A 15,774-nucleotide genomic window follows, 5' to 3' on the forward strand; every position below is an offset into this window, starting at 1 on the left:
TCCAGACGAAGATTTTTAATCAACAACACAAATCATTTGGGCCTATGACAATTCGAGAAGATCGGTGTGTGAAACCGTTAAGCTACCAATTACCACATGCCCAATTCAAAAAATGGTTGAATTCCATGTTATGGACATAAAACATACATTCAACCTTTTACTTGGACGTCCTTGGATACATGAACTTGGTGCAATACCATCCTCACTACTTCATCAAATGATTAGGTTGAACTATCAAGGGCTTCCTATGACTATACTAGCTTCTCCACTCAAAATAGCAATAAATGATAAATCACTCTTAGAAATAAACCATGATAATGATGAAGAGGACATGTGGGGATTCTCCGTGGAGCTAATCTTCACAATTGAAATGGAAGAAGACTTTGAAGAACCATTCAAGATTGATCCATATTCCACTCGGATAGTAAACAACATCTTACTCAAGAGTAGTTACTTTCCTTGGATGCCTTTAGGAATAGGAATGAAGAAATTTCTCTTACTTCCTATCCCAAAGAAATGCTTCTCCTTTGGATTGGGATATAAACCAACCAAAGAAGAATTGGAGTCTCACGATGTGAAAACAAAGCACATAGAGACAATAATAAGAAGGGATAATCACCTTACTCCCATCCTATCAACAAACCCTTAATGGGCAATTCATTAGGGAGGGAGAAGATTACCCATGCTACGACTTTCTGGAACCCTTAGTTTTGGAAGGTATCAAGAAGACTGGATTTGAAATATTTTATGATTGCTACTTCTTGGATAACGATCTTAGTATCGTTAAATTAAAACACCCAACTCCAGGGTGCTATGATGGTCAAGCATTTAACTTGCTATTTGGACTAGAGCAAAATCATGTCGCTACAATCACCAATCAAAATGCCATTCAAGATGAAGCTTTTGACCCAACCTCGTTGATCACCCTTTCAAACGAAACTTTTGAGCATGGATGGAGGAAGTCTTTCAAATGGACCAATCACAAAGGCGATAAGCTAAAAGTCATCACAGGCAAAGAGAAGATGTTTGAAGAATCGGATGATGAATCTATTATAGACTCTAAGGAGGCTGAAAATTTAGGCCTTGTGGCCATTACTGAGTCTTTATTTTCTAGTTCTAAGGACAAAGATCCCAAAAAGGATGCTTCTCTTGATGTACTCTCTTTTGATTTTAATAATTTGAGCTCTATTTTTGAGTATATGCCTTCTCTTGAATCTTTCGAATGCTATAACAATTAATCTAATGAAGATGATAACATTAATAAATTGGTTGAACTAATGAATGAACGAAAACAAAAGAACCCTATCGTTGAAGAAACTGAAATAGTTAATATAGGAACTAACGAAAATAAAAGAGAAGTCAAAATTAGCTTAACTCTAAATCCGGAAGAGCGATCGACCCTCATATCGACGCTCAAAGAATTCGAAAACGTGTTTGCTTGGTCGTACAAGGACATGCCTGGAATAGATAGGGAAATTGCGGAACATACCATTCCCTTGAACCCTACCTCTAAACCAGTTTAACAAAAACTTTGACGAATGAAACCTAATGTTGCATTAAAAATAAAAGAAGAAGTACAAAAACAGTTGGACGCCGGTTTTATTCGCGTATGTAATTACCCAGAATGGGTAGCGAACATCGTCCAAGTCCCTAAAAAGGATGGACAAGTTCGCATGTGTGTCGACTTTAGGGATCTTAATAAAGCTAGCCCTAAAGACGATTTTCCTCTACCACATATTGATATATTGGTAGATAACACAGCTAAACATGCGATGTTATCCTTTATAGATGGATACGCAGGTTACAACCAAATTTTAATGGCAAAAGAAGACGAAGAAAACACATGCTTTATTACCCCTTAGGGTACGTATTGCTACACAGTCATGCCATTCGATTTAAAAAATGCAGAAGCTATGTACCAAAGAATGGCTATGACTCTCTTGCATGATACGATGCATAAAGAAATAGAAGTGTATGTGGATGATATGATCGTGAAGTCCAAAGATAGAATGGGACATATAAAAGCTTTACGCAAATTTTTCGCTCGCATAAAAGAATAAAAAATGCGATTGAATCCACAAAAATGCGCCTTCGGAGTAACTTTTGGGAAGTTACTCGGATACGTAGTAGGCACACGCGGCATCGAGATCGATCCCTCTAAAATAAAGGCAATTGTTGACATACCTCCCCCTCAAACAAAAAAAGAAATTAGGGGATTCCTTGGCAAACTACAATACATTAGTCGATTTATCAATAAATTGGCTATGACTTGTGAGCTAATATATAAAAAATTGAAAAAAGAGGAGAATCATCAATGGGACGATCAATGCCAAAAGGCCTTTGAGAAAATCAAAGATTATCTCAAATGTTCAACAATTTTAGCACCACCAGTACCCAAACTACCTCTTAGGCTATACATTACAGTTACAAACACGGCTACAGGTGCCATGTTAGCACAAGAGGTAGAAAAAGTCGAGCGTGAAATACATTACATAAGTAAAAAATTCATCCAATATGAAACAAAGTATAGCACCATGGAAAATACAAGCCTAGCATTAGTGTAGGCAACAAAAAAATTACGACGTTATATGTTACCACACACTACTCATGTGATTTCTCAACAAAATTCGATAAAGTATTTGTTTGAACAACCACCCATACAAGGAAGGATATCTAAGTGGTTGGTGATGTTGGTTGAATTTGAGTTAAAATATATTCCTGAAAAATCAATGGAAGGAAAAGTAATTTCCGACTTTCTGGCACAACATCCAATTCAAACAAGTCATGCAGAAACTACTCATCTTCAGGATGAAGAGATTCTCATTACCCAAGATGACAAATGGGTAGTGTACTTCGACGGTGCGTCCAATCAAAAAGGATGTGGCGTAGGAGTATTACTCATAAGTCCAAAGGGAGCACATACTCCGATCTTTGTTAAACTAGACTTTGAGGTTACTAATAATGCCACGGAATGTGAAGCGTGCATTATTGGATTAGAAGCAGCAGCTAGCATAGGTGTGCCAAAATTAGAGGTATATGGAGACTCCAGTTTGATTATAAATCATATACTAAAAAAATGGAAAATAAAGAACTCCACAATGATATTATACCAAGTACACTTAGAGCAACTCATCGAGAATTTTGTACATATTGATTTTTAATATCTCTCAAGGGATGACAATCAATTTGCCGATGCGCTAGCAAAATTAGCCTCAATGATCAACATTCTAGATCACTTAGATATGATGCCATTATGCGTTGATAGAAGAGAAGAACCAGCGTATTGCAACGCAATATAGGAAATAAATGACATCGAAAGAGACAGTCCTTGGTATTATCATATCCTCCAATATATTACTCATGGCACATATCCTGAAAATACTTCATCGAAAGACCAACGAGCCATATGAACACTTGCGGCCCAATATGGTCTAGTAAATGGTCAATTATGCAAAAAAAGGACCTAATGGTCAAATTTTAATATGTATAGGCCAACCGGAAGCCATACGCCTTATGGAAAATACTCACAAAGGTGTTTGTGGACCTCACATGAATGGTAAAATTCTTTCAAAAATAATTTCACGACAAGGGTACTATTAGTCCACTATGGAACATGATTGCATACAATATGTTAAAAAATGTCCAGAGTGCCAAATGTTCGCTAATTTACAACACCTTCCACCATCCGAACTATACAATCTCACTTCCTCTTGACCCTTTTCGACTTGGGGAATTGACATAATTGGAAAAGTCTCTCCAACAGGAACAAGAGGGTAGAGTACATATTAGTAGCCATCGATTACTTCACTAAGTGGATTGAGGCATCTTCTTACGTGAATATCAATTCTAAACAAGTCGCAAAGTTTCTCGAACGAAACATATTTTGTAGATATGGAGTCCAAATGAACTAATTAGTGATCAGGGATCTCAATTCAAAGCTCAAGTCGAGACCCTCTTAACTCGTTATTAAGTAAAACATCATCATTCATCCCCATACATACCTCAAATGAATGGAGCTGTAGAATCGGCAAATAAAAATATAACAATCATCATTAAGAAAAAAGAAGAGATTTATAAAGACTGGCCGAATAAATTACACTTCGCATTATGAGGTGAACAACAATAGGAGTAACTCCATACTCCTTAGTTTTCTGAATTGACGCAGTTAACCTGGAAATACCATCCCTACGCATCATACTTTTTTTTTGGAAAATAAGGAATTTTATTACCAAAATATAGAAAGTTACAAACTTACAAAAAGCTAAGATGTAACAACACCAAACACCACAGACCAAAAAGGCCAAACCAACACTAATAGTCCAAGAATCTACCCAAACCACCTTCTAGGAAGGGTGCTTGAGAGAAACAAGGACACCTAATGGACTCAGGCTCACAGCCACCTTCTAGGAAGTTTTCTGAGAGCCAGGACGAGACAAAACACCTAAAAACAGCAACAGCACAGCAAAGAAAAACCAGAACAGCAGCTGAAAAAAACAAAAACAACCAAAACCAGCAACCAAAACAAGCTAAAACAGCAAACAACAAAAAGAAAACAGCAAGACACCAGCTGCCAACCAAACCAACAGACACAACACCCAACTGCAGCAGACTTCAGACCAGAACAGGCAGAAACAGTAGCAGCAACTACCTGTCATACATGTTGCAACCAACAGCAACCGAACTAGGCAAAACCAGAACAGGATAGCAGCAAAAACCTATTAGAACAGCAACCAAAACTGCAGCTCCCTGTCAAACTAACTGAGCAGAAAACTACACAATCAAGTGCTTGCTTCCAGCTGGGATTCTACAAGCTGAATGAAAGATAATATCCCTGACTAGAACATCAGCAGGCTTACAACAACCAGTAAACAAAACTGCATTCCTCTGTATCCAAATACCATAGAGTGTTTCAGTGAAGGCAACTTGGATCACTTTGTTTTTCATTCTGGAACTTCTGTAGATTTTCTTCAACCATTCAATCTCATCATCAAAATGCTGAACAGGCTTGGAGACATGTAAAATGCTCAGAACCTTGTTCCAAACCTGTCTAGAGTACTCACAATCAAAGAATAAGTGTTGAACACTTTCATTACTATTCAAGCAAAAGAAACACCTTGGATCACAAGAGATGTGTCATTGTAGCAACCTATACTTAGTAAAAACCCTATCCCACAAAGCTAGCCACAAGATAAACATTCTTTTAGGAGTTGCCAAGTTATGACAAATGATCCTCTTCCAAGGAACCTTAGGGACTTGAGGCCTAATAGCAGCATAAAGATTCTTGATTTTAATCTTATTGCCCTGTATGAAACCATCCCATCCCCCTTGATCATTCATAATATCTCTACAACTTAGAATTTTCTTCAAAAACCAAGAGCATTTAGCAGGGATAGGAGTGGTCCAACAATCTTTATGCTTGAAATAATAAATATGGACCCACTTAACCCAAAGATTATCAGCCTTGTGAGAAATATCCCAAAGTAACTTAGTGACAGCTGCCTTATTCCACTCAAGGAGTGAAAGCAAGTTCCAGCCACCACAGACTTTAGGAAGACAGACATAGTTCCAAGCGACCAAAGATTTCCTAGAAGGAGCAGAGGAGCCAGTCCAAAGAAAGCATCTGAATCTAGCTTCAATCTCTTTTAGAATTATCTTTGGTAAGATAAAGATTTGAGCCCAATATGTCTAAATACCAAACAACACATTATTAACCAACTAGAGCCTCCCAGCATAAGACAAGTGTTTAGCCATCCACCCTTGAATTCTAGCAGTCACTTTCTCCACCAACGGCCTACACTGAGCAATTGTAAGCTTCTTAGAAGAGAGAATGACCCTAAAATATCTAAAAGGAATAGAACCTTGAGAAACACCAAGAAGCTCTTTAATTTTTATCTGAACATCAATAGAAACTCCTCCAAAGTAGAGTTCACTTTTATCAAGGTTAGTAGAAAGACCTGAAGCACCAGAAAATTTTAAAAAAAGCTTGGAAGAGAAGCTTGACAAAAACACTATCAGCTCTAGAAAACATCAACAGATCATCAGCAAACATCATATGAGTTAGGTTTAACTTTTCACATCTAGGATGAAAGTTAAAATCAAGAGTTAACCTAAGCTCATCAAGGCATCTAGACAGGTATTCCATACCAATAGCAAAAAGAAAATGAGACATAGGATCACCTTGCCTTAAACCTTTCCTAGCATCAAAGGGAGGCAGGCAGGGAAACCATTGATAAGAATAGAATAAGAAACAGAAGTAAGACAGGTCCAGATCCAGTTAATAAACCTTTGAGGAAAACCAAGCTCCTGCATAACAGTAATTAAGAATCCCCACTCAACTGAGTCATAGGCTTTCTTCATATCCACCTTAACCATGCACCTAGGTGAAATAAATTTGTAATCATAGCCTTTGATCAACTCAGTTGCAAGAAGGATATTGTCTCCAATGAGCTTGCCTGGAATAAAACCTGCTTGAGCATCATCAATGACCTCACTAATGATAGCAGCAAGTCTAGTAGTTATGACCTTAGAAATAAGCTTATAAACCACAGTGCAACAAGCTATAGGTCTAAAATCCTTAACATGAGAAGCTAACTCTTTTATAAGCCAATCTTTTATCCTTTTTCTCTAAGGATTCTCCCCTCATTTGCACTTGTTTGGCCCTTTTTTCTAAGCATTTTTACTTAGTTTTGATTCCTCTTTTCTTTTCTCCATTATCTTCCCTTCTCTTAGTCTTCTCGCTTTGTTTTTATTTTGATTTCCATGCTTTGGTTTTGTAGGTATTATGTGCTGAAAGAAAGAGGATATGAAGAAGCCAAGCTAACTTTTATGCGCGGGGTGCTGTGCGGCATCTGTGCGGGCGCACATGTTAGGCTGTGCGGGCGCGCAGCCCTAACAGAACCCGCACAACCAGACTGAAGAAACACAGCCTAACTAGAGAGTTTGCGCGACCTTGTGCGCGACTTGTGTGCGGGCGCACACACCTGATGCGCGAGCGCGCAGGACTAATGTGTGGGCGCACTTATTTTCCCCGTACCCTCAAAGTTGCGATCGCGCACTACGCTGAGAGGGCGCACACACCTACTACGCGGGCGCGCATATGTCGTGTGCGGGCGCGAACGGCTGGGTTTCCGATTTATTTGCGCCTTGTTGTCCAAGTCCCTTTCTTTTGGGGGAGCCACATATATATAGACGGGACTCTTTGTAATAGAAAACACTTAGTACTAATTCCATAGAACATAAGCCTAATCTAGAGAGAGAAAATAGATTGTTATTCAAGCTTCCTTTCTTGTATTCAACTTTACTCAAGCTTTAATCTTCCATTAATCAAGCAAGTATCCAAGTTTTCATCTTTATTTAATCCTTTCTTTAGTAATCTCTTCTCTTTTTCTTTAATATTATTTATTTAATTTATTGTTACTTATTTTTGTCAATCTTATTAGTTTATCTAGTTATTATTGATTTCATATATTTCTATCATGTTTTGTTTTGAGTTTCTTGTGTTTATTTCTAGTTTTGATATCATGTTTAATCTCCCTTCTCTAGGCTAAACATTTAGCTAGGGGAAGGGGTGGAAGATATAATTTGATATTGGATGAATGATGATGGTTGGATTGAACTTATGCCATATATTGATGAAAGACATGATTTTTATTAGCTTGGGATTATTGTTGCACTCTATTTGATGTTTTCTAGTTTAACTGCATGAAAGTGATTTGAACTAGATTAGGATCACCTCTATTTTAATGATTGCATGAGAATGTGTTATTAAAGTGGAGTTTTTATGGATTGTGCTTCTTTATTATCTTGATTTGATTGTAACTAATAGGATGCATGAGAATGATCCTTATTAGAGTAGACCTCTTTCATTGATTTTCCTAGACTATTGCATGAGAATGAATTGTTTAGGTAGAACCTTGTGTTCTTTGGCATATGTTTCATGATAATCACCATTATTCTCCTCTTTCTAATCATATTGAACACCCCCGTATCCCTAGCGTCATTTTCTATTGATTTTAATCATCATTTTCTTGCTTACTTGTAGTTTTAGTGTTCTACTCATCAAAACCAACAAAACAATCCCCTTTTCACTCTTGCATTAGTGATATTTGATGTTGAATTAGCGTGCTTCCCTAGTGGTTCGACCCTTTACTTGCCACTAACTAGTTTAGTGTAGGTTTAGGTATTATAAATAATTAATTTGGTTAGGGTGTTAGCATAACGACCTATCTTATCCATATCAAATTTTGGCGTCGTTGCTGGGGAGGCAGCTTGTTTTAGCTAATATTATTGCTTTTGTTAGAGTCATTTTGCTTTCTTTTCTTTTTGTTTTTTTTTTGTTTTATCATCCTTGTCATTACAAATTGTTTGCTTAGCTTTGGTGAATTCTTAGGAGGTCTCAAGGAGCACCCTCACATCAAATTGACCACGAAATCAACCGAACCTTGAGACGAGTCCGTAGGCTTTATCAAGACGAGGGAAGAGGTTTTGGTGATATAGTTGATAGTGAGAGTGATACTTACTCTTCAAGTTCACCACGCGAATCAATGGCGGGACAAGAGAATGATGTCTTGTTTCGTGAGTTCGTAAATCCGGAGGATTATGAGCTCACGGGAGGGATTTTGCTACCCGTCACGGAAACCAACTTCTCAATCCATCCACAATATACTCGGATGGACGATTCCTTGAATTGTGCGCAATGATGCAAAGCAATGAAGTGATTCAAGACTACATTCGTATGCACCTTTTCCGGCAATCTCTCATCGGACGAGCAAAGAAATGGCTAAAGCAAGTAAAGCCTAACTCTCTCACAACATGGAGGGAGGTTGTAAAGGCTTTCTTGTTGCGCTTTATCTCCGAAGAGAAGACCGCCGAAATGAGAAGGAAAATTGCATCATTTTAGCAAGAGGCCGATGAAAGTCTTGGTGAATCATGGGAGAGATTCAAAGAGTTGTTGCAAGCATATCCCCACCATGAGTACAATCAAGGGTTGCTCATGCGGTTTTTCTACGACGGATTGGAGCCCGTGTCATAAGCCAATTTGGATGCGGGGGTGGGTGGTCAATTAATCAAGATCCCTCAAAATCAAGTTGAAGACACAATAGAAGAGGTAGCAAAGAATTACTCTCCAAAGTGAGGTGGTATTTACGAATTGGAGAAAGTTGATCAATTACAACATCAAATTGATCAACTAACAAAAGGGCTTTCCAAATTGAACACGAGTGTGAATGCAAGTTCAAGTGGTGGAGCAAGCTCTTCTCAAGTTAACTCTTTCTCTTGTCAAAATTTTGGAGGAACGAACCATGATACATCCTATTGTGGAGGTTTAAGCCCTGAACATGTAGCGACATACAACACAAGGCAAGAGGGATTTAGAGGAAGCGGCGGTGGAGTAGCTTGCAGACAACCACCACCCGGGTTTGTACCTCAACCTCAACAATGGAACCAACAAGCTCAACCTTCCTATAACTCCAATCCTCAATATCAAAATCCACCTCCATCTCAACCCCAAAACCCAAGAGGAAGCTATTCAAGGAACAACCAATACAACAATCAAACACAAGCAACTCAAAGAAACCATCAAGAACAAGAACCTCAAGCGGAGCTAACTCAAACTCAACTCCTCCAAGCCATGCATGCGCAAATGCAATATTTTGGACAACAAATGCAAGAGATAAGAGCTCACAACAAGATGGTTGATTCACAACTAGCTCAATTGGCCGAGAGAACTCCTTTCAATTCACCATCCACTCTATGCGGACAACTACAACCTAACCCATCTCACAATCCAAAACCCGATACATGCAAGGCGGTCACATTGAGGTCGGGAACTTCCTATGAAGGACCAAATGAAGGGGATAGTGAGGAAAAGAAGGGAGGAGAGGAGAGTGTGAATGAAAACAAGGGAGGTGAGAAAGAAAAAGGTGATGAGATAGAAGGAGGTTCGGAGAAGAAGAAGATTGACAATGAGAAGACAACTTCAATTCCTAGTGAGGCTAGGAATATTGATGGATCGGTTCCTTTTCTCGGTCGGCTTGCGGAGAGGAAGTTGAATGACAAGTTCACAAAATTTCTTAGTGTCATGAAGAATTTGCATATCAACCTCCCTTTTCTTGAAGTTGTGACACAAATGCCATCTTATTCCAACTTCCTCAAAGATAGTCTCACCAACAAGAGGAAGCTCAATGATGAGCTTATCACCCTTCCACATCAAGTGAGTGCTATTGTCCAACATAAGATGCCCAAGAAGGAAAAAGACCCGGGAAGTTTCACTTTGCCGGTAAAAATTGAAAACATGGAAGCTAAGGGCGCCTTAGCCGATCTTGGAGCAAGTGTTAGTTTAATCCCTCTATCCATTGCTCAAAAACTCAATATTGAGATGATCCCTACAAGGAAGACAATTCAATTTGGCCGACCGATCGGTGAAATTACCTTGTGGAGAGCTTGAGGATGTTCCAATTCAAGTGGGACACATCTACGTGCCTTGTGACTTTGTAGTGATGGATATGGAGGAAGATGTTAACACTCCTTTTATTTTGGGACGTGAAGCTCTTAAAACTTTGGGGGCGGTCATCAATTGCAAGAACAACACCATCACTTGTGAAGTGGCCGATGAAAAAATTGTCTTTGAATTTTCGAAGTTGCTCAAGACCCCCATGGTTGAAAAATGCTATAGAGTTAATGTTGTGAATCAAGAGCTAGATCGTTTGGGGAGGGTCGTGATGAGGCCTCAAGATCCAATGATAGAAGTCGTTACATGCAAAGAAGAGTTTCACTCTCAAGAGGCTAAATAATTTGTCATGGCAATGGAGGAATCCTCAAAGGAGGAAGTTGAACAACAAGTTGAGACCGAGCTTGAGTCCAAGGAGGAGAAATTGGAGGAGAGTTCTAAGCCTCCTCCAAAGGTAGAACTCAAGCCCCTTCCCCCTTCTTTGAAATATGCTTCTCTTGATAAGGAGGGAAAATACCCTATTATTGTCAATGCTACCCTAGATGGTCTTAATTTGGAAAAACTTCTTGATGTTTTAAGGAAATATAGGGATGTGATAGGGTATAGCATTGATGATATTAAAGTTATTAGCCCTTCTTTATGCATGCATCGTATTCATCTTGAAGATGATCATTCCACCTCCATTGAACCTCAAAGAAGGTTGAACCCCCACCTTCAAGAGGTTGTGAAGAAAGAAATTTTGAAACTACGTGAGGCGGGCATCATCTATGCTATCTCCGATAGAAAATGGGTTAGCCCGGTTCATGTAGTTCCAAAGAAGGGTGGAATGACCATAATCAAGGATGAAAAGGGAGAGGAAATCTTCACCCGGACGGTGACCGGGTGGAGAATGTGCATTGATTATAGGAGATTGAACAAAAACACAAAGAAAGATCATTTTCCTCTCCCTTTCATGGACCAAATGCTTGAAAGGATTCCTAAACATGCTTTCTTTTGTTTCTTGGATGGGTATTCCGGATTTTTCCAAATCCCTATCCACCCAAGTGATCAAGAGAAAACTACTTTCACATGTCCATATGGGACATTTGCATACCGAAGAATGCCATTCGGATTATGCAATGCTCCCTCTACTTTTCAAAGACGCATGACTTCCATTTTCTCTAAGATGCTTGAAAAAGAAATTGAGGTTTTCATGGATGATTTTAGTGTTGGTGGCTCGTCTTTTGACACTTGTCTTTTTAACCTTGAAAAAGTTTTGAAAAGGTGTCGAGAGACGAGTTTGGTTTTAAATAGGGAAAAGTGCCATTTTATGGTCGAGGAGGGCATTGTCCTCGGCCATAAGGTTTCAAAAAATGGCATTAAGGTTGATCCGGGCAAGGTTTCGGTGATTGAAAAGTTGCCCCCTCCTACTTCCATCACGGGGTACGGGCTTTTCTTGGGCATGTCGGTTTTTACCGGAGGTTTATCAAAGATTTTTCTTCAATCACCAAACCCTTGACCGAATTTCTAAAAAAAAGAGGTTGTTTTTTACTTCAATGAGGCTTGCCTTGAGGCGTTTCGTATGCTCAAGGAAGCTCTCATTTCTTCTCCCGTTGTGCAAGCTCCGGATTGGAGCTTGCCTTTTGAGCTAATGTGCGATTCTAGTGACTTTGTAGTAGGTGTCGTTCTTGGTCAAAAGAAACAAGGAAAATCATGTGTCATCTATTACGCAAGTCGGACTCTAGATGAGGCTCAAAGGAATTACACAACAACGGAGAAAGAGATGTTAGCGGTAGTGTTTTCATTCGATAAGTTTCGGTCCTATCTCATATGTCAAAAGTTATCGTGTACACGGATCACTTCGCGGTGCGGTATCTCATGACCAAAAAGAAGCAAAGCCTCGCTTGATCCGTTGGGTTCTCTCTCTCCAAGACTTTCACATGGAAATGAGGGACAAGAAGGGAGAGGAGAACTATGTAGCGGATCATTTGTCTAGGCTACCATTTGAGAACAAGGAGGATGTACCGATTAATGATGAGATAGGATTCGAAGCTCTCATGGCTTTGGTGTCAAATTCTACCCCTTGGTACGCGGATATAGCCAACTATCTTGCGTGTGGAGTCATTCCCTCGGAGTACTCTTCTCAACAAAAGAAGAAGTTTTTCAAGGAGGTGAGAAGATACTTTTGGAATGACCCATACCTATTCAAGCAATGTGGAGATAGACTTTATCGGAAGTGCATTCCAGATCATGAAATTCAAGGTGTTCTTGAGCATTGCCACTCACTACCATCTGGAGGACATGGTGGTGTTGACAAAAACAGTGGCAAAAATCTCTCAATCCTTATTGTGGTGGCCGACAATGCATAGAGACGCCCACCAATTCGTTGCGCAATGTGATAGATGTCAAAGGAGCGGAGGCATTACCAAGAGGGACGAAATGCCCCAACAAAGTGTTTTAGAAGTCGAACCCTTCGATGTTTGGGGGGTGGATTTTATGGGGCCTTTCGTTTCTTCTTGTGGGAATCTATATATCTTAGTAGCAGTCGATTATGTGACAAAATGGATTGAAGCCATACCCTCACCTACCAATGATCACAAGGTTGTGCTTAAGATCCTAAAGAAGATCGTCTTTCCTAGGTTTGGAGTTCCGAGGGTGCTAATTAGTGATGGAGGCTCCCATTTCGCCAAAAAGCAATTTGAAGCTCTTCTTAAGAGATATGCCGTTCATCACAAGGTTGGATTACCTTACCACCCTCAAACTCAAGGACAAGTGGAGGTCTCGAATCGTGAAATCAAAAATCTTCTTGACAGGATGGTGAACAAAACAAGGAAAGATTGGTCTCTCAAACTTGATGACACGCTATGGGCTCTAAGGACGGCGTAAAAGACTCCAATCGGCATGACCCCCTATAGGTTGGTCTATGGAAAGGCTTGTCACTTGCCGATTGAGTTAGAATACAAGGCTTGGTGGGCCATCAAAGAGCTCAATATGGATTTATCGTTGGCCAGTGAGAAGAGATTGCTTAAGCTCAATGAACTTGAAGAGCTTAGAGATGATGCTTATGAGAGCTCAAGGTTATATAAGGAGAAGACCAAAAAGTGGCATGACCAACATATTCGAAACAAGAACTTTAAAGTTGGAGACAAGGTTTTGCTTTTCAACTCAAGGCTTCCTTTGTTTCCGGGTAAACTCAAATCAAAGTGGTCGGGTCCTTTTGTGATTTCAAAGACTACTCCTTATGGCTCCTTTGAGTTAGATGCGGATGGTAACAAGTTTATGGTTAATGGTCATCGTTTAAAGCATTACTTTTTCAAGGAAGAAGTTGGTATCATCGAATGTATATTGCTTGATCCTTTGGATCCCAAACCTCCCACTTGAAGAATTTTTCTCATGGTCAAGCTAGTGACCTCATAAAGAAGCGCTTCTCGGGAGGCAACCCGAGTTTCTAACTCCTTTCTAAACTTTTTTTTTTAGAATATTCCGATTTCACTTTCTCCTTTTTGAATTTGAATTTGATTATTTTTTCACCTTTTTTGTTAATAGGTGTTTGGATGATAAAGGAACAAGGATTTTCTATTTGAATTTACTCTGTGCGACCCTGTGCGCGACATCTGTGCGGGCGCGCAGTGTGATCTTGGTGGGCGCGCATGCACTTTCAGAACCCGCACAGATTTATTCACAAATTGAAGCTCGAGGCAGAAATTTTGCGCGACTTGCTGTGCGACCTATGTGCGGGCGCGTATGGTTTCTGTGCGGGCGCGCGTTCACTGTCAGAACCCGCACAGATTTAATCAAAAGTTGAGATTCAAGACAGAGAGTTTGCGCGACCTAGTGCGCAACTTTTGTGCGGGCGCACAGAGCAGGAAAATCGGGTTTTAACCCTCTTCTTCCCGATTTCATTCTCATATTTTCGAAACACAATTTTCATGCTCTCGTCCCTCTCCTCACAAACCCAAACCCTAACCTTCAAATTTCACCCATTTCTCACAAATTCCATTGATTTTCTTTCAAATCCATCAAAAACTTTCACTCTACTCACAAATTCACCCACTTTCTCTCTCCAAAATACCCAAAAATCCCCCATTTTCATAGTTTGCAAGCTTCATTGAAGGTGGTGTTCTTAGAGGCTCTTAGTGGTGTTCAAGCTTCTAAAAAGTGGTATAACTCTAAATTCTGCTATTTTATTACTTAATTTCCCTTATTTATGCAAAATCTTTAGTTATTAAACATGAATTAGCTTGAGTGAATTGCATGTGATTTTGGTTTTCTTTGTGAAGGATTTGTTGGTTATTAGTGTGAAATTTAGTGCTTTTGGGGACATTATTGTTAATACTATTGTTTTGGAAGCCATTTTCATGAAATTAAGTTGAGAAATTTGGTGTTTGTATTGTTGATAATGCAACTACTTTCATGAGAATTGCTTGCTATCATAATGTGTTTTGATTGACTGCTTTGTTGTTGATTCTTGTTGTCTTGGGCGTTATATTTGTGTGGTTAGTTGTTAGCACTAACCCTTTTGTAGATTGTTGAGACTTGGGTTGTTGTTGTTGTTTTCCAATTGTTGGTTGAGTTCGAAGGTAGTTCTCCTTTTGGTTGGGTTGTTTGTATTGGTTGAACATAATGAGCAAAATAAAGAGCAGAAAGAAGCCCAGGTTAAGGGTTGAAGAACCGAGTACCCAACAAACTCAAGCTCAAGGACCTAATGTTCCCCCTAAATTGAGATTTTCGAACAAGGTCCATGCTACATTCTTCAACGACCTTCACGGACGAAAGTTAAATCCCTCTCGACACTATGATCAACGCTCCATGAGATCTTTGGGGATTGACGATGATATAAGGTCGCTCCTTGATAACTTGGGGATGAGTGAATTCATCAAACATCAATACCGAACTTATAAGGAGCACCTTTGAATTCTTGGCCTCTTTTGAAAAAGAGCCTCTTGGAAACGACTTCCAAATTTCCTTCCAACTGTTCAACAACCGGCACACTATGACTCCAAGTTATCTTAATGTATTGTTGTATTTGAACCCCGAGGCGGACCTCCTTGCCCCTTCGTTGAGCCTGTTCCCTGAGTACGATGCATTTAGATGGTGGCAAACGATTACCGACTTTGAAGAGTTCAACACCAGGTATTCGGTGCCCAACCATATTATCCACCCTGTGCTCCGTATTCTACACCGCATTCTGGGGTTTGCGGTGTTTAGCAAGCAGGACTTGAGAAAGCTCTCGCATGAGGAGCTATTTACTTTGTGGGTTGCCACTAGGGAGGAATTGAAAGGGCCGCTCAATATGGGGTACTGGTTCTTCTTGTGCTGCGAGGCAATCAAGTCGGGCCACAAGACAG

The 15,774-nt window shown here is 39.7% G+C and overlaps 1 protein-coding gene across 1 annotated transcript; it reads left to right on the plus strand.

The window, feature by feature from the left end:
- Positions 1-13,327: 13,327 nt before the first annotated feature.
- Positions 13,328-13,807, plus strand: LOC110699661. The gene has a single exon (XM_021877183.1). It carries the CDS (start codon positions 13,328-13,330, stop codon positions 13,805-13,807), a length of 480 nt encoding a protein of 159 aa, XP_021732875.1.
- Positions 13,808-15,774: the final 1,967 nt, after the last annotated feature.

Source organism: Chenopodium quinoa, unplaced genomic scaffold, assembly GCF_001683475.1.
Source record: "Chenopodium quinoa cultivar QQ74 unplaced genomic scaffold, ASM168347v1, whole genome shotgun sequence".
Lineage (NCBI taxonomy): Eukaryota > Viridiplantae > Streptophyta > Magnoliopsida > Caryophyllales > Amaranthaceae > Chenopodium > Chenopodium quinoa.

What these genes read in the sequence shown, in the direction of transcription:
- LOC110699661 (XM_021877183.1), top strand. Translation starts at nt 13,328, where the DNA reads ATGACCCCCTATAGGTTGGTCTATGGAAAGGCTTGTCACTTGCCGATT.